At 46.6% G+C, this 27,138-nt stretch overlaps 1 protein-coding gene across 2 annotated transcripts in view; it reads left to right on the top strand.

The window, feature by feature from the left end:
- ASIC2 (acid sensing ion channel subunit 2) overlaps window positions 1–27,138 on the top strand; it is a 1,127,535-nt gene that overhangs the window by 1,046,731 nt on the left and 53,666 nt on the right. For both annotated transcript variants that reach the window (XM_009190099.3, XM_003912597.5), the window contains exon 3: window positions 10,604–10,731. In XM_009190099.3, the coding sequence (XP_009188363.2) occupies window positions 10,604–10,731 (128 nt within the window). The remainder of the gene's footprint in view (window positions 1–10,603; window positions 10,732–27,138) is intronic.

Below are 27,138 nucleotides of genomic sequence, written 5' to 3'. Positions count from 1 at the left end.
CAGTTACCCACCCAGAGTCATGAGCCTTCTTATCAAGTAATTTATAATCTCTGAGACTGAATGCACTAGGAAAATTCATTATTTAAAGAATCCTTCAGATAAATATTTTGGTAATAAGACTAGCCCCAACTCCACACGCGGTACTTTCACAAATGTATGTTTTGCAAATATTCTGTTTAGCAGGAATATGCAACGTTTCTCAGTTGCATAACCAAGACCTAACATTAACTATCTCCTTCCCCAACATAGGTACATCACCCCACAGTGTATAAGGTGCTTTCCCACATTCCATCCACTGATGCTCATACACTTCTATGATGTAGACAGGGCAGTTCTAGTCATTTAACAGATTAACTCATTTTAAAATGCAGTAAGCAGCTGGGCACGGTGGCTCATGCCTGTAATCCCAGCACTTTGGGAGGCTGAGGCAGGTGGATTGCCTGAGGTCAGGAGTTTGAGACCAGCCTGGCCAACATAGAGAAACCCCATCTCCACTAAAAATAAAAAATAAAAAAATAAAATAAAATAAGAAACTAGCCAGGCACAGTGGTGCATGCCTGTAATCCCAGCTACTCAGAGGGTTGATGCAGGACAGTCGCTTGAACCCGAGAGGCAGAGGTTGCAGTGAGCCGAGATCACGCCGTTGCACTCCAGCCTGGGCGACACGGTGAGACTGCATCTAAAAATAAATATATATATATATGCAGTAAGCAGAGACATTGAGTGACTTTCCCACAACCTCATGGCTAAGAAGTATTAGAATAGGATTTGAATCCACATCTTCTGATTTGGTCCTCCTTGGTTTTTTCCACACAAAGCTAGTGTTCCTTAAAAACGAAAAAAGAAAAAAAAGATTGCTTTGGGTAACACTCAGATCAACAAAGTATAACATGTTTTTGCTGCAGGATGTCATAGGGTCTTTAAAATACTAGTGTGCTCCATGGCTCTGCAGGAGGGGCTGAAGTTTGCAGCCTTCGCCAAACTCTTGTGGACACTTGATAACATCTCCTGGATCACCAGCCGTTGGTAAGAACACTGCTGCGTCACGCTGCCACCCAGAACAGACATCATTGCAGCCCATCTCGCATGGGGACACAATGTTGATGTTTTTCTTCCTCCAGAAGTTTGCCTAGCTTCCAAATATCACCTGTGAGCAATCAAGCGTGAGCTTGCCCATCGTTGTGCTGATTTCAGATCTTCTTAGCTAGGGATGCTGCCTTACCATGCCTATCTGCCAGGGAAGGGTTGGAGAGGAAGGACAAGATACACATTGCCCAATTTTAGATAGGCAGCAATTTGTGAATTCTTTGTGCTATCTTTAGAAAAATCAGCCTCTTCTGACTTGATGTGAGCTCTGAACAGTCACATCTATTTTTTTCAAATCTATTTTGCAGGAGATTAAAATGAGATGCAGTGAAGTGAAGACCTTTGCACATGGCCCCCAGCTCGTAGAATTTTACAGCCCAAAGTAACCTGAGAGATCAGCCCCTACTTCATTTGAACAAAAAGGAAACTAAAGCTCAGAGGCAATATAACTTGCCTGAGGTCACACAGCAATTAAGTGGTGGGGCTAAGAGTCAAACCCAGGTCTCTGTGATTTCAGAGCCTATGTTTTTCTTGATGCACTTCTCTGCCTTTCTTCCCTGGCCTCGGGCTTTCCCTGGATTTCTCTGGTCTGAGCAGGGGAGCAGGGTCTAAAATGACACCTCTGGTTCACTTCAAACAGCATCAGCAGGCCCTTTGCACCAGGATCTCAAGGCTGGGGCTGGGACTCCGGTCCTTGTTACTATCTCTGTCCCACACTCACTGAACTCCTAAGATGAAAGAACAAAGGCTGCTGAGCCCACTGCAAATTAAACTCTTCTTCCCCATCCTTCCCTGTCCAGCTTGGAACTTTACCAGCTTGTCATCTGAGACCAATGTGGCTTCTAGCCCACTAACAAAAGGCAGAGGAGGGTGAGGAATCTAGAGACCTGGATCCCAGCCACTGCCCGCCTGCCACTTGCCATGTGGCCCTTGGCCCCTGTCTTCTCTGTGAGCTTCCATTTTCTCATCTGAAAGGTGAAAAGTTAGTTAAATTGTCAAGGGGTCTCCGAGCTGCAAAATTCTATGCAGCCGTGAGTCATTGGCCCCGGTATGTCCTTTACTTTCTATGAGCTTTGGTTTCTTTATCTGAAAAATGAGCATGATGTAAAAAATATAAAATAAAATGTAATGAAATGGAGATATTGACGCCTGCCTCAGGACAGCTGGGAGGGGCCAGCAGGATCAAGTCTGTGAAACCCCGAAGCTTACCGTATGTGTGCCAAGATTGTCTTTCGCCATGACCCAGAGGGGATGCAAAGCTCAGCAGCTCAGGGTCCCAGCCTGCAAAGTCCCAAAGGCCCCAAACCAATGAAGAATGTGGTCAGTGATGCTAGAAAGTCACAAAGTATGTGAGCAAGGCCACATGGTAGGGGGCAAAAAGCACAGGCCTTGGAGCCCAGCAGGCAAGTGTTGGATTCTGGATCTGCTTTGTGTGGCTAGGGCCAGCTGACCTCTCTGAGCCTGTTTCCATGTCTGCAAAATGGGGGCACCTACCTCTAAGGGTAACTGTGAGGTGTTAATGAAATGGTCAGCTGGCCTCTGACCATGTCCCTGCCACTCTGGCCTCCTTGCTGTTCTTGAAGTGGGCCCATTGTACACCTGTTCCAGAGCCTTGGCACTTGCTGTTCCCTCTGCCTGGAACACTTTCTCCCGGGTCATCCCATGGCTCTTTGCTCACTTCATTCTGGTTACTACACAAACACCATCACCTTGAACAGGCCTTTCCTGACTCCCAGCGAAGAGACCCACACCTGTCCTGCCCTTCCTCTGCGTCACTTCTCCTGGCACTTTTCTCTGCCAGCCTGATGTTACAAGTGTACCTGTTCACTGTCGTCCGCCTCCCCCATCCGAACATGAGCTCCAGGACGACAGAGACTTCACCGTGCTGTTGGCTTCACTGTGCTGGATAGGGGTCTCCACAGGTGTCCGAGGACTCTGGAGAAATGATGCCATAAATAAGAAACACGCTTGGAGGCAGGTATCCATTTAGCAGCCAGAAGCAGCCTGACTTTTTTCATTCTGGGAAGATGTGCTTCATGCACACGCTAAGTGTGATGCAGAAAATATACATGATTTAGTTAAAACTCCAAGCCAGCCAGGCAAGGGTGCAAGGCCGGTGGCACGTGCTCATGGTAGACATTCAATGCATCACTGTCCAGGGAGTGAGGGAACGAATGTGGACTGCTGTGAAGCATCCAGCTCTGGGTCTTGTCCTTAAGAAGGTCAGTTCTTCCTTTCTGTTTCTACGAACTCCAAAGCAGCATCTCAGGAAATGCTTTAGGGAAATAAGAAGAAATAAGAAAAATGTTCCTATATTTCAGACAGAGTTTCTCTCTTTCTTGCTTTCTCTCTCTCGCACACACATACACTAATACACGTCTGCCTGCACACACACACAGGCACACACACACACAGGCACACACACACTTTACAGTCCCCTAGGGAATGCAGAGCAGTGCCACAGCAGCTGCTTGACAGTGGCAGCCAGAGATGCCACTGCCGGGTGTGAGTGGCCCAGCTGCTGAGCCAAGCCCCTGCCCGTGCCTGGGTGACACAGGGACACTCCAGGCCCATTTTTCTGATGATAGGTAGCAGTAAGGCCCAAAGGATGGGCCTTAATAAACAGGTCCCCAGGTATTAAGCCACATGATTAAATGAGCAGCAGAGACCAGAAAGATATCAGCCGCCCAAGACAGGAATGCCAACCACGGCCCTTCAGGGGATGGCCCAGGCAGGCTTTGCTGCCCCTGCCCAGCCCCCATGCACCTGTCAGCCTCTGGCCTGAAGTCCCTACAGAGCTGCCCACTCACTGGGCTGTAGCAGGGGTTCTGAGCTGGCTCAGCAGGTTTCATGTGGACCCAGCTTGGCCACAAACTCCCTGTGAGATCCACACAGATCCACCCGCCTTTCAGCATCTCGGTGGCACATCTGTAGAACAAGGAGGGTGGGATCCTGTGTCTCAGAGGTGAGTTATGCAATCCTGTGTCTCAGAGGTGAATTGTGCACATTTGTTCACTTCACCAAGCATTTTTGAGTTCCACCCCATGCCAGGCACTGTGATTATAAACATAAGTAAACATTGACCCTGTCCCCAAGAGGTCTCTCAGTCTTAATAGAGAGGGAGTTGGGATCAAGTATGAACATGGTAAGTACTAGACATTGGGGTACCGAATGGAGGGAAAATGTCGAGGAGGTGGTGAGTGCAAAGGTGGGTAGAGGGTAACCACATGGAAGACGAGAGGAAGGGCCAGTCTACATGGAGGGACCAGCATGAGCAAAGAGGAACATAAAACAGCAACTGATCCCCATGGATCTTGTAAAAAGCCAGAAATACTGAATTCATGATGATGATGGTGATGATGACACTGCAAATTGTTGAGTTATTAAGCTAAACTCTGTGCTAAGAACTTTCCATGCAATGGCTCATTTAAGCCTCGTAACAGCTCTATGAAGAACAATCCATTTTTATGTTCATACCCATTTTCAAAAAGAGAAAAATTAGGCTCCAAGAGATTAAATAACTTGCTATAGTTCACAGAACTGAACTAGACTTCAACTTGCCTGACCCCACAGTCCCAAGCATTTAATCAATTTCTCCTAGGCTCTCTCTGGTTCTGACGCTCCAGGTCCAAGAGGTCTGCATTTCTGCCTCTCTCAGAAAGTCTGACTCACTTGTCTGGGAAACGGGCACACTATCTCTGGGGAGATCCTTAAAGAGGTGTCGAGTAAAAGGGGCGGAGCTAGGACTAGGGGACAAAATCTATAAGCAGGCAGTTTTCAACCAAAATAAGAGTGAACTTTCAAAACCATGAGCTGCCCCTTCAGGGAAGGAGGTCTCTATCCCTATGCACTTGCTCAAACACAACGGCCGTCCTTCCCTGTGTGGTACCACAGAGGGGACTCCTGCTATCTATCAGGAGTTAAGTGAGAGCCCATGGGAGATCCACCAATCAAGACCCAAGCAGGGAAATCAACAGCACCCTCAAATTGAATACTAAAAGGGAAAATCAATCAAGGACTGTTAACAAAGGCATAGGCAAGGCTTGGGAAAGCAATACAGGAGGGTGCAGCATCCTGGGACTGGTAGCAGGGAGAGCCATTACCACCCCTCGGAAAGAAGGAAAGAAGCTGGTGTCAAAACCCAGAGAGAGACGCTGTGAAGAGCTCTCCTTCCAGCCCGCAACCCAGAGCTGTGACCTTCCAAAGTGACGTGCAACTAACCCACAGTGACCCAGCAAATGGAGTTGAGAGACTAGACACCCCAGCCTGACTCTTCTCTCTCCCTCCACTTTCCTACCTGGCCCACCATTGACTGATCCCAAGCCAGAGGGCAAGGGAGTCCATCAAGACAGTCTCTGCAAGTCAAACCCGTAGCACAGAGAGCAGGGTGGAGAAGCACTGGGGAAGAGGGTGCAAACAGAAGCTATCCCACACCCACACAAGGCCTTTGCTGCACTGTGACATGCCCCTTATATGGCTGGCCATTGTCCCACCCACTCCTCTGAAGCTGTCTGGGGAGCTAGGGTTCCCTCACTCAGCCACTGTTATAAAGTCATTTTTGTCCAAAGCAAGATTGCTTTGTATGAGCACATTCACTCTCTGAGCTCTGAAAACTCCCCCTAGCTATTCAGATAAACTTTTCTTCCTACTTCTTTCCAGTGTTTATTTTCTTGGCATGTTTTCTGTAACTTGCCAACATGAAAGATTTTAGCTTCTTTTATCGTGATGCACTTTCCCTGCCCCGTTATGCATTCTGCCCATTGCTCCTGCCTCTTCCTACAGGGCTCCCATATCCTTTCTGCATATTCAGAAAATGCACCTCCCTCCCTGGCCAGGTAGATCTCACCTTGTACCATCTATGGCCAAGCTCTTGGAAAACACTGGGAGACTGTGACTTCTGCAGGTTGAACTCCATCTTACCACACTCCTCTTGGTTCAGCATTATCTTTCATGTTACGTTGTCTGGGTTTCAACTTGGTGCCAATTAACAAGAACTCCCATGTGCATACTGTCTACATACTATGTATGTAGTAGCTTTCCCTTTCTGTCTGCGCGCTCTCTCTCCCTCTCTCTCTTTCTGTTCTTAAATCCTGGTGTTCATGATGTGTAAACAAATCATTCACTGCCCAGGGACCTACACTCTTTGAAGGAGCTTAGCGTTGAATCAGTTGCCGATAAGACAAATATGAGGATGTGAATGATTCTGTCCAGCACCAATTTGAGTTGTTACTATCAGGGCGGTCACACTGGGCCCACAATCAGAAGGGCCACTCACTTAGTTTAATGCTCTTGAGATTGCTGTCTTGAAATTCTTTTATTTTTTAATAGCAATGCTTACTTTTATAAATTTTTTACAACACTTTTTTTTAACAAGGGGTCCTGCATTTTCATTTGGCACTGGGACCCACAGACTATGAGTGCAGTCCCAGTTATTGTTACTGTTATCGTTGCTGTGTTGTTGTTGTGTGTGCAGCCCCACCTGCATCCCAGCAGGTGAGCATTCCTGAATTATGGGGTGCTGGCATTTACCAGTGTTCTCCAGAACCTGGGCAGACTCACAGCTGCCCAGATACAGCAGGGAACAGCAGACACAAGCAAGGGATACTTCCTCACTCATTTCTTCCATTCAACAAACATTTATTGAGCCTTGCTCTGTGCCAGCTACTGTGCTAGGGACATTAGGGGCGATGACAAAGAAAAAGATATCCCATGCCCCCAGCCCCCATTCAGAACTCCAGAGCTATGAATTAAGGCATCTGCTCACACTAAATAAACCACACTCCTGGTAGAGTAGAAAGAGTGCCACATCAGAACTCAGGAGACCTGGCTTCTAGCCCCTGCTCTGCTCTTGACTTGCTGTGTGACATTGGACAAGTCACTTCCCCTTCCTGGACTAGATCACTGCCCAAAGGCAGATGACCTCGGACCTTTATCAGAATTTCTGGAAATGCAGATTCCTGGTCTCCACCCCAGAGTAACTGAATCAGAATTTCTGGGAGTGGATCCCAGGAAGCCTCACCCTAGCCGTCTAGGAGATTTTAACTTGCATTCTAGCTTGGGAACCTCCAAAGTGGATGGTGTGAGGTTGCCTTGGCTCTAAGAGTCTACATTTGGTAACTTCAGCTCTCAAGTTGGGTCTTCAACTCAACACTGTGCCATGCCCAGGAAAGGGAAGAGAGTGAGGCAGGGAGGTGCTCTTCACTACCAACCTGGAAAGCAATCTTCAGAGGGACGCCAAGGGCAATTCTGGTAAGAAATAGAAAGAAATGCATCTGGAGATGTGCACATAGGGCTTTGGGGAAAGCAGGGTAGAGGATCTGGAACTAAAGTCGTGGTTTGACCACGAAGACACACTGATCTGCTGCTCAGAACCCTGCCCAAACTACCCAGGACTCCAGAAAAGGGCCTCTCCAGAGCACCTGCTTAGGAAGGCAATATGGCGGAGCCCTTGTCACCCCCTCAGCTCTGGGTGGGCTGTAGTCTGCTCATAGCTGGATATTCTAGAACTGTGCTATCCAGTAATGTTTTCAGTAGCCACATGGGGCTATTTAAACTTAAGTTTTAATTAATTAGCATTAAATAAAATGAAAAATTCAGTTCCTCAGTCACACAAGCCACCTTTTGTAACTAACTGGCGCCTACCATGTTGGGCAGCACAGGGAATACCACATTCCCATCTTAGCAGAAAGTTCCAGTGGACAGCAGTGTTCTAAAGAGAGAAGAAACCTTACCTATCACCTGCTCCCACTCATGTTCATCCGGCCACTGGGTGTTTGTAAAAAACGAGGCTACTTTAGGATTTTACTCTTGGCTACAGCTACTGCTGCTTTCAGAATAAGCTAGCACCACTTTCAAATCCGAACCCAGTTCGATTAGCCTTGGGCGGTTCTCACTAAGAGAGGCACACCAGGCCTGTCTGTTTTGCCCATTACTCATGCCATTTCTGACAGGAAGGCTTCATTTCTCATTTCACCTGTAAGCCACAGGTCCTCTCCTTTGAGCCTGTCTTACTGGCTGTAAGATTTCTTAAGCTCAGTTGTATAGCAGGCACACACGGCCTCAGCTAGCTCTCAAAAACAAGTTCTGGCATCTCTCCTGTTCCCTCCCACGGCTCACTGAAGGAGCCTTCAGTTCCTCCCAGCAGGGGCATCCCTGTCATCCCAACAGCCCTCCACACTCACCCTTCTTCCCCATCTGAGTCTGTTTCTCAGGCTCCACACTCTCCTCAACCCCCGTCTTGGGCAGACTTTTGAAAACACAGCCACTGAAAGATGACTATTCAACCGCCTCATTCCATCCAGTTCTCCCTCTCCTGAAGTCCTCCTCCCATATCTAAAAACCTTCCTTGAGGCTCCTTCTGAGGGCCAGGCCCTGTGTTAGGTGACAGGGCCCTGGACTGAATAAGATATGGTCTCCTCTCTTGAGGAATTCACCATCGATGGGAGAGATTGACACAAAGCCACTGGCATCCAGGAGCATAAGGATAGGAGTTTGGACAGGGTGATGCTGTACAGAAACCACAGAACAATGACTGTGCTGGAGGGAAGTGGGATGTGTTTGTAGATTGTCTGGATTCTCTCCCACTCCGTGAACCATATCCAAAAGGATTCCTGGCTGAGGGTCTCCTCGTCTAAATGATGAAAGCCCTGCCTACCCTTCCCTGGGGCCCTGTCTGCTTACTAGGCCTTTCTTTCCACACAGCCCCTGGCCTTGGAATTCTCACCCTGCTCCAGACCCCTGCGCCTACCTCAGTCAATGGCCCCCACCCTCTCCCTAGGTCATGCCCTTCCCGTGGCTGGCTCCAGCCCTTCCTTCCCAGCCACTCTCTTCTGTACCAGCTTTAGTGTGTCCCCAAACCCCCTCCCCAAGCCACAGCCTGAGTGCTGACATGTCCTCCCCCTCTCCATCCCTGACCCCCAACCCCATCATCATCTTCTCTCATTCCTGCATTCATCCATTCTCTCCCCATTTTTTTCTTTGAGAACATTCCTTGATTTGGACTCCAGGCTGGCCTTGTCCATTCATAAGTGATTGAGGTTTAACCCATAAATCTCCCATTTATTCATTCATTAGGCATCTCCTGAGTGCCTGGTGTATGCCTGGCCCTGTAAAGGAACTTTGAGGTCCAGAGAGACAGCCCAGAACTTGGCCTCAGGATGCTCCAGCCTGCTGGCGGAAACAGTTAAAGGCTCATGATGACATGCTGTGGCAGGGGCTCCAGCGGGCGGATGTGGAAGATACAACAGAGCAAGGGAAAGAGTTGCTTTGGGTGGGGTTGGGGAGCTGAATCTTCAGTGACAAGTGGGAAGATGGTCAGGTGGACAAGGTAGAAAGACACTCTGGGCAGAAGGAGATGCATTTGTGCAGAGTGGGGACCAGTGATGCCCAATCCAGGCAGCCCCGCATGGTGCCACGAGACAGAGGCTGCTCAGAACAAGGCTAGGGAAGGGGTGGGTAAGGAGCCTGGGGTCCTTGGAAACATGGGAGGGAGTTACACAATTTACATTTGGAAAGCTCATTCTGCAGACTATTTGGAGAAGGTAAGACAGAGAAAGGGATCTGGTAAAGGCTTATACAGTCCCATAAGTTCATTTTCCACCTATTGTGAGCACTAAACATTTAGGATGATGGCTCTGCACCGCCCCCAACCTCCCACTGCCAAGGGCCATTTCTTCTACCAATGGAAAAAAAGAAGGAAGCTTCTCTTCTACTTGGCCATTGCAGCCCCAAGGGGCAAACACCTTGGCATACAAGAAGGCCTTGCATTTTTATTCCACTGCTGTGTCACCATGTTTTCTTCCTCCTGATGTCCTCACCTTCAGCTCATGACTCAGAAGAAAAGTTAGTCAATAAAACAAAGGAGTTTGACTCATTTTATAATCCCATTCTACAGATTTGGCAACTGAGCCAAGGAGTTGGCCTGGCGAAGTGACCTGAATTTGTTTCCCATTGCTGCTGCAACAGATTACCACAAATGTAGTGGCTGAAAACAACACAAATTCATTATCTTAAAATTCTGGAGGTAGAAGTCCAAAATGGATTTCCCTGGGCTCAATAAAATCAAGGTTGTTGGCAGGCCTGTGTTCCTTTTGGCAGCTCTAGGGGAAAATTCATTCCCCCGCCTTTTCCTGCTTCTAGAAGCTACCTGCATCCCTGGGCTCATGGCTCCTTCCTCTGTCTTCAAAGCCAGCAGCATAGCATTTTTCCATTCTCTCTCTGACCTTGATCCTCCTGCCTCCCTTTCATAGGAACCTCTGTGATTACATTGGGTCCTACTTCCATAATTTAGGATAGTCTCTCCATCTCAAGAGCTTTAACTTAATCACACCTGCAATGTCCCTTTTGCCGCGTAAGGTAACCTAGTCAGTTTCTGGAGGTGGGGATGTGGACACCTTTGGAGGCCATTATTCTGCTTATCACAGGGTCTTTTCAGCATCCCTTTGAGCTTTTCAATCCCAGGACTCCATGAGCATCTGTTGTTACTGACCCATGGCTCTGTCCGTCTTTGTTCTTTCAGAGGAAACGACATTTGAAGCAGGAGTGAAAGTTCAGATCCACAGTCAGTCTGAGCCACCTTTCATCCAAGAGCTGGGCTTTGGGGTGGCTCCAGGGTTCCAGACCTTTGTGGCCACACAGGAGCAGAGGGTAAGTTCCCTGGGCTCCCAGGATTGATGGTCCTCAACCTCCCCTGACCCCAGAGGCACAAGGAGGAGAAATGGAATTCCTACTCGGTCAAGGGCTTTACTGTGAAACTGGAGAAAGGTGTTGGCTAACCTTCTTCACCAGTTCTCCTGTACCACTTGTTGGTTCCTAAAATTGGGCATGAAGGAAACCCAGCTCATTTTTCTTTTCACCAAGCTGGTTGGGTTTTTTCTTTTCCAGACCATTCTGTTACAGTTGACTTTTTGCACAAGTTAATTTAAAAAAAAAAAAAAAAATTATTTTTTTTTTTTGGCCAGGGGATGCTAAGGGAAACTGCTAACCAGGGTTTGATATGTTTCATCACATGTGTTAATACAATTCAAAGCAGCCTACAAAAAGAAAAGGGGTGGAGACGTCCCTCTCCCATCACAGAGTTTAAGTGGAGCGAGCCCTTGTTGCGTGGGCTCCTGCCTGCTCTCTTTGATATAGCGCTGGGGAGGGGACCTCACCCATCCAGCTGGGCCTGCTGCATCAATTCTGTCTGTGGGTGGAGGGAGGACGGGCACAGCCTCACGTCTGAAGCGAGTCTTACATCTCAAAAGGGAGACCTTCGCAAACTCTCAGTAGGGAAGCAGTCTCAAAGCAGGACTGCGGAGAAAGATGGACTCCATTTCTTTCTCTTATCTCCTGGATACTTGTTGCCTGGTTTTCCTAGAATAAAAGCTGGAGAGACTGTAACTGGGAGGGAATCCTAAATGAGATCATCTAAGACAAGTTTCTGGGGGAGACCTTAGGCAGAGCTAAGTCAGTGAGTAGTGAAGGCACCCGCTCTGGGGTGTGGGAAAGGGTGATTCAGGGAGAACCACGACGGAGGAGCAAGGAAAGATACATACACATAATGGATGAGCTCAGCTTGCTTTTAAAATGCAGATGGACAGGCAGCCTAGGTGAGCTGAGAGCCTGAGCTACTAGCCTAGGTGAGCTCCTGAGTACCGTCAAAAGTAAACAAAGCTGGACATGGGATGACATGGTGAGGGCAGATTTTAATCAATTATATACTTTTGCAATAAGGAAGAGGGTGCAGCATGAGCTGAACTCAACCCCAATTCATAGAGAAGGCCCGGGTGTTTCAAAGAAAGAATGAGAGTGGGTAGAGGCAACAGCAAGGGCTTGAGCAACAGAGTCAGAGAAGTAAAAAATCACAAAAAACAGGAACGGGCTTGGGTGCTGGTCCTTGTGAAAAGCATCTGGATTTGCTAACTGGTGCTTATTGAAGTTAGTTAGGCTCCTACCCTAACTAGCTCAAATGTCATCTTTCATCTGGTACTGATCACAGCTGTTCAGCCATTTTATAAAGTGATATTCTGCATTAAAAACTGGTTGTAGGGCTGGGCATGGTGGTTCATGCCTGTAATCCCAGCACTTTGGGAGGCCAAGGCAGGAGGATCGCTTGAGCCCAGAAGTTCAAGACCAGCCTGGGCAACATCATGAGACCTTATCTCTATTTAAAAAAAAAAAAAAAAAAAAATTACTTAGGCATGGTGGTGCATGCCTGTGATCCCAGCTACTTGGGCAGTGGAGGTGGAAGGATCACTTGAGCCTGGGAGGTACAGGCTACAGTAAGCTGAGATTGCACCACTGCCCTCCAGCCTAGGAGACAGAGCTAGACCCTGTCTTTAAAAAAAAAAAAAAAAAAAAAACTGGTCATAAATCTATACATAAGCGATATTATTTTTTACTCTCTGGGAAAGTGTTGATGGCGTAGGCCTCACAAACTGTGCCCTGTACACAATGCCTGGGCAGTTAATAAAGGCCAAGGTCAACCTTCACTGAAGCACATAGGGAATGGGATTGCAGCTTTGATGCAGGGGCAGGAGGTGCTGGAAGGTTAGCCTGGCCTCTATGGGCGCCCAGAGACTGAGACAAGGGGTACAAGCAGAAAAGGGGATCTCCAAGGGTATGCAAGGTAGAAACCAAATGGTGCAACCAGGAAAATGTATCCTTGAGGACAAAGGAGGGCATAAGGATGGCAGGGGCAAAGTTCAAGGCTAAGGATTTGAGAGTCAAGAAGAGAGAGAACAACGATTATCCAGTAAAGGCATGCAGATGGACAGGCAGCCTAGGTGAGCTGAAAGCCTGAGCTACTAGACTAGGTGAGCTCCTGAGTACCGTCAAAAGTAAACAAAGCTGGACATGGGTTAACACGGCGAGGGCAGACTTTAATCAATTATTTACTTTTGCAGTAGGGAAGAGGGTGCAGCATGAGCTGAACTCAACCCCAATTCATAGAGAGGCCTTGGGTGTTTTAAAGACAGAATGAGGGATTGGGTAGAGGGAACAGCAAGGGCTTGAGCAGCAGAGTCAGAGAAGTAAAAAATCACAAAAAACAAGGTGTTGGTCCCTGTGAAAAGCATCTGGGTTTGCTAGCTGGTGCTTATTGAAGTTAGTTAGGCTCCTACCCTCCCACAGAGATGGGGAGACAGGGGCCCTATATTCAGGTGTTGGCTGAAACAAACAGTAAGTAAATTCTCTTAGCAGCCTCGAGTTTTCTCAGGCAGGCACTTTAAGAGGGGATAGAGGCATTCTAGGGATGCGGCCTTGAGCTGTTAGAAACTATGCTAGTGTTTGTTCAAGTCTTCATAGGCCAACCAAGGGTGAGGCTTAGAAGAGAAGAAGGCCCAGAAGAGCCTGGCCAAAGTTTGATCAAGGAGAGAAAATAGGTCAGCACTCCCTTCTATTGTATGAATAAACCCACATCCCTTCAAAGAACCAGGCACAGGTTAGACTCATCAATATGTGTATAAATTCTGTGACTATCTAAAAGTAAATTTTTAATTAGTTGTCCATGGCAAATCTGACTTTGTGGCTTGTTGAACGTACCTACCCCCACTGTCATGAATTACTTACTTGTGTTGACATCTCTCTGCTATCTACATTGTTATTAGCAGGCAGAATAAGTGAACAGCATTCCTTGGAACCCAGTGTGTAACTTCTCCCCACCGCTGGTAAAGGGTGGAGAGGAGGAGGTTCTCTGTAGGCTGCTATTTTTCATCAGCCTGAGAGATGTGCTTTTTCCTCCCCCAGTCCTGGATGATCTTCCATTAGTGAGATGGAAGAAATTTCTGGGCTGGGTGGGAAGTTGGAGCTATGACTTCTAGGAAGCCTTAAGTTTCTCTTTCCCTTCCCAATAAGAAACAGAAGGACTCCCCTTGGTGAGTAGGATGAGGAAATAGAACATATTCCCAGCTTTGGAGGGCAAATTCGCTGTTAGCTTTGAAGTGTATTCTCAGAAAATCAGCCCCATTCATGTCTGTATTTTCATGATTATTATAACTAATAAGATATTTGTTAAACATTTTACAGTCTTCAAAGCATTTCCGCATCATCTCATTTCATCGTTTCATTTATATTAATAGAGAAATACAAAAACACATCCCAGAGCTAAATCTAATAATACATTATATTTACATGTGTATAAAAAAGCATATTCATAGGAAATAAGACTTGAAGGAAATCAGCCAAAATACCCACAGTGGGGGAATTATGAATGATTTATTTTCTTCTGTGGGCTTTCCGTCTCTTTCATGTTGTGACTTTGTTCTATTTATTCATACAGCAAATATTTGCTGAATACCTACTATGAGTGAAGTGGTAGAGATACAGTGGTAAACAAAACAGACCCCGTCTCTGCCCTCACAGAGCCTGTAGATTAGTGGTTTCTTTAACAAAGGAAAAAATAATGTTAAGTCAAGTATATTTTGGGGATTTAGCCCCAGCTGTATGATCTCATTCTGCGACTATGCAAACCTATCCAGTTGATCCTGGTCCTCAGACACTTCATTTCATTAATTGTTAAGAGGCATATCTGTGTTCACATTTTAGCATTTCTGAAATAAGGATTTGTTTTACAATCAATTAAGTCTTAAAATTACAATAAGCAGTGTTTGTTTTTCTTTCTTGGTTATACATAAAATCGTGATGCATCTTATAGTATATGGTATATCAATAAAATGTGGCAACTACATTGCTATCAATCCAAGATTCTTCTGCTTTGGCTCAAAGTTTAAGGAAACTGCAGGAAGGCCGGGGTGACAAGTGGTAGGAAGCAGAAAGCGCTTTCCTGGAAGGTTGGTGTGAATCATGCTAGGAAAATTAACTCCAGGGTAAGAACCCTAAGAGGAACTAGTGGCTTAAAGGAATCCTACCATGAGTCTTTGTATACATGGGAAAGTCTTTTTGTGTGGTGAAAATTATCTCACCCATGCATAATTACACACACACCACACTTTCCAAATGTTTTAAATTTTATTTTATTGTCCTAAAGAATATACTCTTGGGCTGCAACCCAGTCCAAAGATTGCTTTCTTAACCTGCATTTGCCCTAAAAACAAATAAGCCAAGGTATGCCTTGGCTACCTTCCTAAACAACCTTGAGAAGTGCCCTGGTTAGCTCAGTTGCTGTAGAAGCCCCTGCACAATCCCAGGACCACCAGAGACAGGTAGCCAGATAATATGCTGGAAGCAGAAATAGAACCCTGGGAGGGGTAAAAGAATAACCACAGTTCCTATCAGTGGAGCACATGCCGCCTGCCAGGCATTATGCCGCAGGGACGCTTGAGGCGCATTATCTCATGTAATCTCCCACAACAACCCTGCAAGGGAGGTACTGATATCTCCACTTTCCAGATGACAAAACTGCGCGGTTAAGTAACTTGTTCGAGGTTGCGTAGCTAGGGGAGCAGCAGGGTTGGGCTTCAAGCCCAAATCTGCCACGTTCCCACACCCATGCTCTTTCTGCTCTGCCACACTGCACGGGTGTAACTCAGGAAGACTCTCTGGAGAGAGCACACAGGGAGCTAATCCAGGGAGGGACTGGCTGGCAGGCTGGTCTTTTCTCACCATAAGCCGGAAGAAATAAGGCTACTCGGCACTGTGGAGAACAAATCAGCATAGTAGCCCAGAGGCCTGGATTCCAGTCCTGCTGTGTCATGGGACTTTGGATAGGTCACTGCCATCTCTGGGCCTCAGTTTTTCCGTCTGTAAAATGAGAGGATTCCATGAGACGACCTCAAATGACCTCTAGCATTCACCACCTGGGAGTCCCTGCCCCTGCTCACTTAAGGACACAGGGATCACCAGGAAGTTTGGCCGACAGCAGTTCTGCACCCACTCCCTGCTCTGTCAGTTGGCTGGGGATGCTCATAAGGTAAATTAGGACAAGAATGTGAGACAAACGATCTCCCCAGCTCTGGGAGGCAGAACCTAGGCTCCTACTAGAGAGAAGCGGGAGCTGGGGTAGAGTCGCCTAAAACTCTGAGAGAGAGGCTCTGGCTACCCTCCTTGGTAGTACCCCTTCCTCAACCCACATCCACAGTGGTCACAGCACTACCCAACATAACACCCTTACATTCCAGGGCTTTCTGTAACTTACAAAAATCTAAACCCCTTAGAATGGCTCTGGAGTCCCTGCTCAGCCTGGCCCCTGCTCACCTCTCCAGCCTCCTCATCTGCCTGTGGTTGACCAGCATGGACCCTACATCCCAATGATGCAGAACCGTCCACCAAACACCCCATTCTCTTTGATGACTGCCTCTGTGCATCTGTTCTCTCTGTTCCCTCTGCCCTTCTTTGTCTCATGTACCTGGCAAAGGCCTATTCACACTTCCAGATACCACCCAAAGGTCGTGGCCTTTAAGAAGAACTTTGCTGTCTTATCCTGCCACCTTCCTAGGGATAGTTAGCCACTCCATACAACATTTTGTTCATTTATTCCCTCAGCAAGTACTTGCTGAGCACTGAATGTGCTGGGAAAATTAAGATAAGCAAGACCTGGCCCCTGTCTTGGAGCACTCACAGAATGAAGTGGGGGATTGGGCATTTTTTATCACACTCCTAAGGATACAACATTCCCATGTAGGCTTACTTCATGTGGATCACTGCTCCTGACACCTACCTCTCCAGAACTGCCTTCTTTTACCTCTCGCAGCCCTTGTCTCTTATAGACTGGGAGCCCTCTGAGGGCAAGGATAGTGTCTTTTGGATTCTGTGGTCCCAGTGCCTTGCTTATAGATAAGTTCCATAAATGTGAGTTGTTGGAAGTACAACTGGATAATCAATCCAATGTTATGCTCTAATGCTCCCCGCTGCCTCCTCAACTCACCTCTGCCAACTGTCCCATTAAAAGTCTGCCCTGAAGGCCCTTCCTCCTGAGGCGATGAAGCCAGGTTGTGATGGATGATCTAGTCATATTGTTTCTGGCTTAGACAAGCTAATCAAAGCAAAAGCTCATGAAAGGGGTCAGGGCTAGGGAGATAGATCTGGAAGCCATCTGTGTAGATAACAGTGGATGAACAGATGAGAGAGCCAGCACAGAATTCTGGAATTCGGGGAAAATTAAATGAGTGAGCAAATATACGTGAAACTGCAAAGCTGGGATATTCATGCGGCATGGGGACAGGACTAAGCTGTCTTCAACGTTGACATCACCAATCAGACTCTTTGCTCAAACCATGATTATTTATTTATTTATTTATTCATTCATTCATTCATTCATTCATTCATTCATTCATTCATTTTTGGAGACAGAGTCTCACTCTGTCACCCAGGCTAGAGTGCAGTAGTGCGATCTCTGCTCACTGCAACCTCCACCTCCTGAGTTCAAGGAAATCTCGTGCCTCAGCCTCTGGAGCAGCTGGAATTACAGGCTTGTGCCACCATACCTGGCTAATTTTTGTATTTTTAGTAGAGACGTGGTTTCACCACTTTGACCAGACTCGTCTCGAACTCCTGGCCTCAAGTGATCTGCCCACCTCTGCCTCCCAAAGTGCTGGGATTATAGGTGTGAGCCACCATGCCTGGCCTTCCAAGTCATGTTTTGCTATCAGAAGCCTTTAATCATCTCCCACCCTCTCTTCAAAGAGCCTGGTGGTGATTCTTGTTTTTTAAGTGTTGATCCATGTATTCATCCAATATTTATTCAACCACCTTGCTTGTACTTCTTGGTGGTTCTGGGAATGAATCTAGAGATTCTGGGCAATCAGTTGGCCCACCATCTTTATTGTCCAGGAAATTTCCTGGAAATCATGGCCCTGGGTTTATATTTGACAGCCTCAGAAACACCTTGGAGAGCCAGGGTTGAATGTCACTGCCCAGAGGCATCCCACTCTCACCAGGAACCTCTTTCACTACCAGCTGGAAACCACCAGGAATGAGAAGGTTTCCATTCCACAACCTAGACTTTATATCACTTGAGCTGTATCTAAAGTGCCCTGAGAATGCCTACCATCACACAACACCTTGCATCTAACTGCTGCCTTTCTAGCCTGTTTAGACTATAATAAAGGCAAATAAGAATACTTGGGTCTTGCCAGCCCTAGTTAGGTCTTTGGCAGGACCAGTTGGCTCCTACAGAAGCCTAAGCCTCTGCCTCTGGTGTAAGTTGGCCACATTTCCACCATTTGGAGGGAATCCCACCATGGCTCACAAGAAGAAAGTATCCCTCACCCCACCCCTAAATAAAAAGACCCAGCAGCTTGGTGGGATGCCCACTGCCTGCTTTTGACAGCTCCTCTCAAGCTTCCAATTATAACTTCCTAAGTGCCTTTCAAAAGGGAAGACTCATTCGTCAATCTGACAGCCAAATCCGTGGTCCTTAATATCCATGTTTCACGGACCCCATTAGAAATGGAAGCTTGCCCAGTTTGTTTTTCTCAAGGCAGAGGAGAGAATTCATTACACATGCCTTTAGTGACTTCCAAATGGCCAAAGATGGAGCCACATAAATATGGAAGCATCCATTTCCACCCCATCAAAGCACTGGAGAGGTGCCATGAGGTGAGATGGCCCGCTGTGTAGACATTGCATTCACCGTCAAGAGGGTACACTGTTTCCCATGAATAGCGCAAGAATAAGAATCAATTAAGCATCTGCTAGCTTAGCTACTTAATCACTTGTTGCCACTCAGCCTCTAAAGTAGCAATATCTTCAGATCCCCAGATGATTTTGCCAAGAGTCAAGTTTTCACCATTTTTTCCTGCACAATATGTGCTTGATTTTATCAAGGTGGACTTGACAGCAGAGGATGGGGGAGAAATGAGAAAGATTCTTCAAAGAATTGCTGATTGGCTAGGATGAGCTAGGTGTTGTGCTTAGCACTGTTGGGGAATTGAAAACTGAATCCCATAAAAATATACTCCAGTCTTACGAGGACATAAAATTATTCTTTATCTTACCTCCCCACTACCTTGCAGCCTCTTCCTCTCCTTGCCTTCCAAACAAAGAGTCACCAAAAAGTTCTCTATCTAGTCAGTCCCTAGTGTCAGTTACACACAGTCAACTGCAGCCTGAAAATATTAAATGGAAAATTCCAGAAATAATCAGTTGTGCACCATTCTGAGTGGCGTGACGAAATCTTGCACCATCCCACTTCATCCCACCCAGGACGTGAATCAGCCCTTTGTCCAGCGTATCCACGCTGCGTACATACACTGCCCACCTGCTGGTCACTTAGCAGCCATCTCAGTGATCAGATTTACCATCAAGGTACGGCAATGCTTGTGTGCAAATCACCCTTATTTTACTTAATCATGGTTCCAAGGAGCAAGAGTCATGATGCAGGCATATTGTTATAATTGTTCTATTTTGTTATTAGTTATTTTTGTTTATCTCTTACTGTACCTAATTTATAAATTAAACTTTATCAGAGGTATGTATGTATGTATAGGAAAAAAAACATGATACATATAGGGGTGGGTACTATCTGCAGTTTCAGACATCCACTGGTGGTCTTGGAACGTATTCCCGTGGATAAGGGGGGCCTGCAGTACTTGCTTATCCCTGCTTCTTCATTTCCCTTTTTCTTGCCAGTCCACCTCCAACATGCCACTGAAACTTTTCTTTGTCAAGGTTGCTCATGAGATCTCTTTAGCTAAACCCAGCCTTTGTTGACAGGGATACTCCTCAGTCTTTGTCCCACCTGGTTTCTCACCAGCATGAGGACTGTGGCCCACACCCTCCCTGAGACACTCCTCTTCACTCCTGTCCGGCTTCCTCTCACCTCCCTGCCCACTCTGCCTTGGCCCCCTTCATAAGCAATTCTTCCCCTGCCACCCCTTATCTAGTGGCACTCCGGGTTGCTGTATTGTCCTCTCCCAGGTTACAGCGTCCTTTCCCATAATTCCCAGACTGCCACCCCAGCCCGGACCTTTTTCCTGAGCTCCAGACCCAACATTCCAGGGGCTGCTCAACTCCTCACTTAGAGTGCCATGGACATCCCAAATCAATAGTCAAAACTAAATTCATCCTCTCCCTGTCCCCACACCTGCACTTCATAATTGATGCTCCCCTAGATTCAAAACTCTGTAAATGGCGGGAGTGCAAATCCCCATTTGCTAGTTGTGGAACCTTGTTTCTTAGTCTCTTCATCCGCAAAATGGGGATAATGCTAGTTCCTACCTCAGAGGGGGACTGGAGGACTAAGTGGGTTCATACATGTAATACCCATAGAACAGTTGGCATACAGTAAGTGCCCAATTGATGCTAGCTGTTATTATCCCCCACCCCAGACACTACTTTAGTTCAGTTCCTTATGTTTTTTCACCCAGATAAGAACAACAACTGCCTCACCGGCCCCCCCCCCCACAGTGCTCACTCTGTCCCTCCCCAACCCATTCTCTGCATCAACATGACCGTTCTAAAATACAGCCCTGCTCCTCTCCCTCCCTCGTGAACCACAGAGTGAAGTCCAAGAATCTCTTCATAGACCTCTCTAGTCTAGCTCCTGCCTCTCTTTCAGTGGCCTCTCACTCTACTCCCCCAGCCTCCCACACAACACCCCAGCGATATTAAACAGAGCCCTCCTCCCAGCATTGCACACTCTCTCCTCGCTCCCTCTGCCAGCAACACCCTTCCCACCCTTTCATCACCTCACTTGTATGTGTCCTTCCTCCAAGATTTAGTGCAAACATGGCCATACCAGAGTATTATGTGGAAATCTCTAGCATAAAATGTATACATTATAACCATCTGTTTACTTATCTGTCTCCCCTGCCAGACTAGGAACTCTTTGGGGATATGATTCTATCGTACTTCTATTCTTTATATTTTACATGATGCCTTACATATACAAGATATTAAATCAATTGCATTGAATGAAATGAATGAATAAATAAATGTGAGAGAGAGGACTTTACCATGTCACAGCCTGCTTGAGACCCATTAATGTCTTTCCCAGCCCATAAAATAAAGCCCAAATTCTACCTCCTGGCTCCTGCCGTCACCTTTTCCAGTGGTTATATCTCACTGCCCTCCAGCACCCAGCCCCCTCTCATCTACATGCAGCCCCACATAGACCTTGAGCATTCTTCCTGTCCTACTGTCTGATCATCTCATATTGACATTTATTGATCACCTACTATGTGTCAGGCACTGTGTTATGTGTCAGGTTACCAGTGGACAAGACTAACCTGGTTCTTCTTAGAGCTTACAGGCCAGTGGGAGAGGTAGCCAATCAATCAACCAATCAATCATGGAGTAAGAGCTATAGCTGGCTGGGTGTGGTGGCTCATACTTACAATCCTAGCACTTTGGGAAGCTGAAGAGGGAGGATCAGGAGTTGGAGACCAGCCTGGGCAACATAGCAAGATGCCATTTCTACAATCAATCAATCAAATAGGAAAGCTACTATTTGTCTGGTAATATGCCCCCAGTATACTGTAAACTTCTTAGAGGAAAAGATTAGGTCTTACAATTCTTAGATGGAATGATGGATGGATGGAACATTGTGCAATGATCTCTGAGGGCTAACTTAAATAATTTACAGTCCATTTAAGTTCTGCTTAGCCTTCAGATATGGTGTAACTTAAACACTCTTTGAACACTAGGAACTAAAAAATAAGTCTTTTTATTGAGACCCAGGAAGAAAGGATAAGCTAGAAATGGTGCTGACATGGCAGCCCCCGCCTGGGTCTACAGTGCAGACCCTTGGTGGTGCCCACCCTCACTAGCATCACCAGGGAGAACTGGCTGCTCCCGCACCCACTCTGCGCTGGATCTGACATCAAAAGCCGGCTGCTTATCTCTCCGTGGCTTATTTCCTCCTTGGACCCAGGCAGAGGAAAGGAGCCCTAATGTCTATTGACTCACCTACTCTATCTTCCTCAGGAGACAAGTTAATAAATCAGACCATGCTTTGGTTGGTCCTGCTGCCCGGTGCCACGTTATCTTTTGATTCATGGACAGCTCACCGTCTGAACTCCAAATGGAATGGCCTTCGTTTCTGACTTTTTTTAAAGGGGGAAAAACGGCCTATAGAGGACACTTCCATGCATAGGCTAAAAGCTGTTGTATCTTTTTCTTGGCAATTGAGAAGTTTAAAGAATCACCAACACGTCTTTTAGAAATATCAACTATAATGAATGACTGAATATGAACAGTCTTACTGACTGTCACACTCCCTTGGCAAGGGTAAAGGAAGGAGGAGTCTGAAAAAGACATCTCTTTCCTGTTCTCCCCTCCTCCTGCACGCTCGAAAACAACTATTGCCCAGCCATCACAGCTGGAGAAGTCCTTGCATTTGTTTATGTTGTGACAAACGGGCTGGACAGCCCCAGTAATCATTCTCTGTGGGCTAGTAAATCATAGTGTTTATATGTTAGACTGTTCCATCCCCAAAACACCTCTGGTCCCTCACCTACTCAGATCTTTCCCTCTCTGTCTCTCTCCCTCTCTCTCTTCCTCTTTGAGTAATTAAAATGTTTTAATAACAGTCAACTGTCTATTAATATAAATTTACCTAATAACACAAGGTATTTGCATGTCTTGCTCCATCCAATGAGAGAATACCCTTTGAAGACAAGCGTTCTGCAGCAGCTAGCACAAACCTAACACTGTAAATCAATGAATGAATAAATGGCAGGCATAATCAATATTGGTTCATTGATTGCTCCAAACGCTGAAGCAGATCCTCTTGTGGAAGAAGAAATCATTCTGAAATGAGAGTCATCACTCCCTTATTTATGTGCTGTGTGTTTTGAAATAGGACTCAGAGTCCTTAAAATAGGGCCTTTGATGCATTTGGGTGACAAAGGACAGGAAGATGGCCTTGGGCCAAGGTCTGCAGGAGAGCCAAGGGGACCACAGAAACCACAGAAGAGACAAGCGGAAGGGGAGCTGCATCTCAGCAAAGAAGCCACCCATCTCTTAGAGAGGGCAGCTGGGACAACTGTTGAGGGGAATATAAACTGGTAGAGCCTCTGGGCTGGGGAGATGGGTAGGGATGCAGCACACATCCATAAAATAAAAGAGCATGCATTCCCTTCAACCTGGCAGTTTTACATCTTAGAATCTGCCGTAAAGAAGTACATACTCACGTACACCAAGCAACATAGATAAAGATCTTTCCTGCAGCACTGTTTGTATGAGCAGAAATCTAGACACAACTTAAATGTTCATCAATAGAAGGATGATTACATTGAGGAGGGAAGATGCCTATGCATTTCCCCTACCCCCTGCAACAGTTAAACTGGGTAAGGAAGATTTGGAGATCCCTTGGGGAAAATTTCTAAGACATCTTGGTAGGTGAAAAAAGCAAATTGCAGAACAATACATACAATGTGGTCCCGTTCGTATTAAAAATACCCACACCCTAAACTATATATTTATAAATGCACATGTATGCATATCAGCACACAGAAAAAGTCTAGAGTGGTGCCTACCTACTGAGAGCTGCTTAGAGGAAGAGAACACAATTGAGTGTGCAGGAAGATTCTTCACTTTTACTGGACCCTTGGCATATTTATAAGTATGAATTTATGTATTCATATATTAATTGTGCAATTTCTAAGGATGTGCATAATGCAGCTATTTACAAATATGTTTTACGGTTTGGACCCAACTCCTAATAGACAGACAGGCTCACATAAAGGAGAAGGGGTCCCGCCTGCTCCGTGTAGCCAGGGACAGCCTCCTCCCTGGACTGCCCCTGTAATACCTTCTTTAGTGGACAGCCTCCACCAGACCCTAATTCGGCTCCCAGCACCTGCAAGGACATAGCGAGAGGCCTATGGCTCAGAAGTTGCTTTTTTGAAAAGCAACGTTTGAAAGATTTTTGTCTATTTTTGAAGTTAGAATTTTTTTAAAAAATTACCTGGGATTAGAGACCACAGTTCCTCCAAATCATCGAAGAGGGCAGGGCATAGGTTCTAGCAGTTTCAGTCACCATGCTATTCTTCCATCCATGTAGGATGGATTTAATTAGCTCAGTGGATTAGATAAGATTCAATTAATTTGAATTGGATTGATTAGTTGCATTAGATTGACAGCCATTTTTAACTGTTCCTTAGCTCCTAAAATCACATTCTCCTCTTCCTTACTCAATGCCCTCAGTTTCTGGGCTGCATCACTGAGATGTCCTGCTCTCGGTTTTAGAAAGTCACATGTCCCTTCTCCACTGTAAAGACAGTGGGTCCTTCACTTCTATGCCTTTTGCTTGTTCTGTGTCTGTCACTGGGACTGAGACTTACTCCTGTCCATGCCCAGCACCTGTCCCAGTGCTCAGGACACAGTAGGGGCTCAGATGGTGTTTGTGGAACTGAAGTGAGCCTCCAAGTTTCCCCCAAAAGGCCTGATGGGAATCAGCAGAAGGAGCAGACCAGCAGGGGAGGGGATTCTACCTGGGGTGTCAGGCTGCCCTGATGTCAAGCATCAAAACAGCCTCATCACTGAGGCAGCTGCTTCTGTGACCTGAAGGGGTGATAATGAAGACTGTCTTACCCCTTTCCTGAATGCATTTCTGGTGGTTCCTGATGGCAGAGGTGGGAGAGGAATCCGGGCTTAGCCATATTCAGAACCTCAGTGAGGAGGAGGACAAGCAGGGCTTCCCACCTGTAGTAGTCCGTTTCACACTGCTGATAAAGACATACCTGAGACTGGATAATCTATTTAAAAAAAGAGGTTTAATGGATTCACAGTTCCACGTGGCTGGGGAGGCCTCACAATTATGTCGGAAGGTGAAAGGCACATCTTACATGGCGGCAGTCAAGAGAGAATGAGAGCCAAGCAAAAGGGGAAACCCCTTATAAAACCGTCAGATCTCGTGAGACTTATTCACTACCATGAGAACAGTATGGAGGAAACCACTCCCATGATTCAATTACCTCCCACCACATCCCTCCCACAACACGTGGGAATTATGGGAATTACAATTCAAGATGAAATTTGGATGGGGACACAGCCAAACCATATTACCACCTCTCAGAGGGGACATGGCAGTGGAAGTGACCTCACTCGGTGGACGACTTTCAAGGAATCATAACTGGTATCAGACCTGTCATGAGGAGGCCTCTGTAACATCCCTCTTCGCATGCCATCACAGTTCATTGAGTGGAGCCAACATGCTCACCGTCATAACTGGCACAATTCCTTGAAAGTCTTATCTATAAAGTCCAGAGCCTTTCTAAAGGCAGCATACCCAGTATCTCACACAGGTGTGCCTCCCAAATCTAAGTACATAGCAATGACTAGAAACCATCTTACAGAAAATAAAACTGGAGCACTGAGAGGTTAAGAAACCTGCTAAAGGACACACACCTAGAAAGTGGTACAGCCTGGAATTAAAGTCGGCTTGACACCAACACCTGGGCTCTAACTGTTGAGCAATACTGCCTGTAGTTGCCTTCAGGTGTTCTGCTTTTATTCTGCCCAGGAGAACAAGGCAGGCACTGAGGAACTCAGAGATAGAGGAACCTAGACATGGAACCCAAAGACCTTCTCCTGGGCAGATGCTGTGAGGAACCCCAGGTGCTGGGGAAGGAAGGTCAGCTCAGCAAATGGAAATGGAAATTACCAGACCTGGGGAATGGGGAGAAGGACCCCGCAGACCTGCAACCAGCAAAGGCACCCATCCAAAAAAGGCAGGGAGAAGGCATGACAAGGGGCAGAGCCAACACAGAAGGGAGGGTGGGCAATAGCAGCCCCAGAGGCCTGTGGACCATGCTTTTGTTTTGTTTTTCCTTGAAGATTTTATGATATAGCTACTGTAGAAAACGCCAGGGAGGGAACAGAAAAATAGAAAAACATAACCCATAGCACCTCCGTCTATTGAAAGCAATGGTTATGATTTTGGTATCTTTCCTTGCAATTTTCTCTCCGTATACTCTCTCTCTGTTTCTGCCTCAGTTAGGGCTCCTGGGGATACAAGGAGCAGAGAGCCTTGGGGGCTAGTGCCAGCCAAGGGCAATGGTTACTGAAGGCTGGGAAATGCTCACTGGAAAGCAGACACACACACCTGCTGGTACTAAGACTGAAAGCTAAGGAGCTATTCTCTCTGTTGTTCTGTCTCCTCGGGTCCCTGTCCCTTGTCCTCTCTCCCCTCTCCCTCCTCTGTCCCTCTGTTGGCAGGCCTCCTAACCCCGCTTTCACAAGGTTCCACTTCCTCAAAACCTCCCCTTACCCACAGCTCATAGCGGTTGGGCCCTTTCACTAGGGTTCTGGTATAGCAGCTTCCAATGATCATCTCTAGCCCAGTTTGTCCACTGGACTTTGATATTGTTTTCTCCATTTGTCCCTCAACATTATTTCCCATAAACATCTTCTCCTGCCATGAGGAGGTCTCTGTAAATGAGTCTTAGCATTTCATCACAGTTTACTGAGTGGAGCTGCCATTATCAACCCCATTGTTCCCTGTTCTTAGTCTCTCAGGATCCCCAGTGTGATGCTGGCAATGAGTGAGCACCGTGCACCAGCTCCTTTATCCAGGCTGCCTCATCACGGCCACCTTGCAAGATAGGCTTCCCTGTGCCCATCTTATTAGATGGGGAAACTAAGGCTTAGTAAGGGAGAGATACAATTCAAACCCAGACCTTTCAGATTCCAAAACCTGTGCTCTTTTCACCACTCCATGCTGCTTCTGAGCTCGCAGGCCACCAAAGGGACCAGAGCCTTCTGACCACTCCATGTGGACAGAACGCTTGGTAACCGAGAGGAAATGAGACCCTTGATTAAAGAGAATTCATTTCGGAACTACACATCTTTTTCTAATGCTAACTTGTCTTCAAATGTAATGGCTGTTGTTTTTATTTTCCAAGCTTTTAAGAAACCACTTTGCATCAGCAACCCACTTGCTGATAGGTAGCAAACATTGCTGTGATCTGTGTCCTGATTTTGCTCCTGGCTATTCCTTCCCCGCCCCTACTCCCAGCTTGCCCATTCTTCTATTGATCCCAGTAGAAATGAGGGTGAGTCACTGTTGAAGTTTTCCAAGGAAACATGCTCACATTTTGTCCACACACCATGGCAACGGTCAGAAAAACACAGCATTGTGCCCTGCATGCCGTGAATCCAGGCAGCACAGAGGCTTGCCTGGGATGGCGTTGATTGTTGCCTCACTTGCCCATGTGTTTTCTAGCAGGGGGG

The sequence above is a fragment of the Papio anubis genome, chromosome 17, assembly GCF_008728515.1.
Source record: "Papio anubis isolate 15944 chromosome 17, Panubis1.0, whole genome shotgun sequence".
NCBI lineage: Eukaryota > Metazoa > Chordata > Mammalia > Primates > Cercopithecidae > Papio > Papio anubis.
Note: the sequence above shows the minus strand (reverse complement) of the source record. Positions and strands in the feature narration are given on the sequence as shown.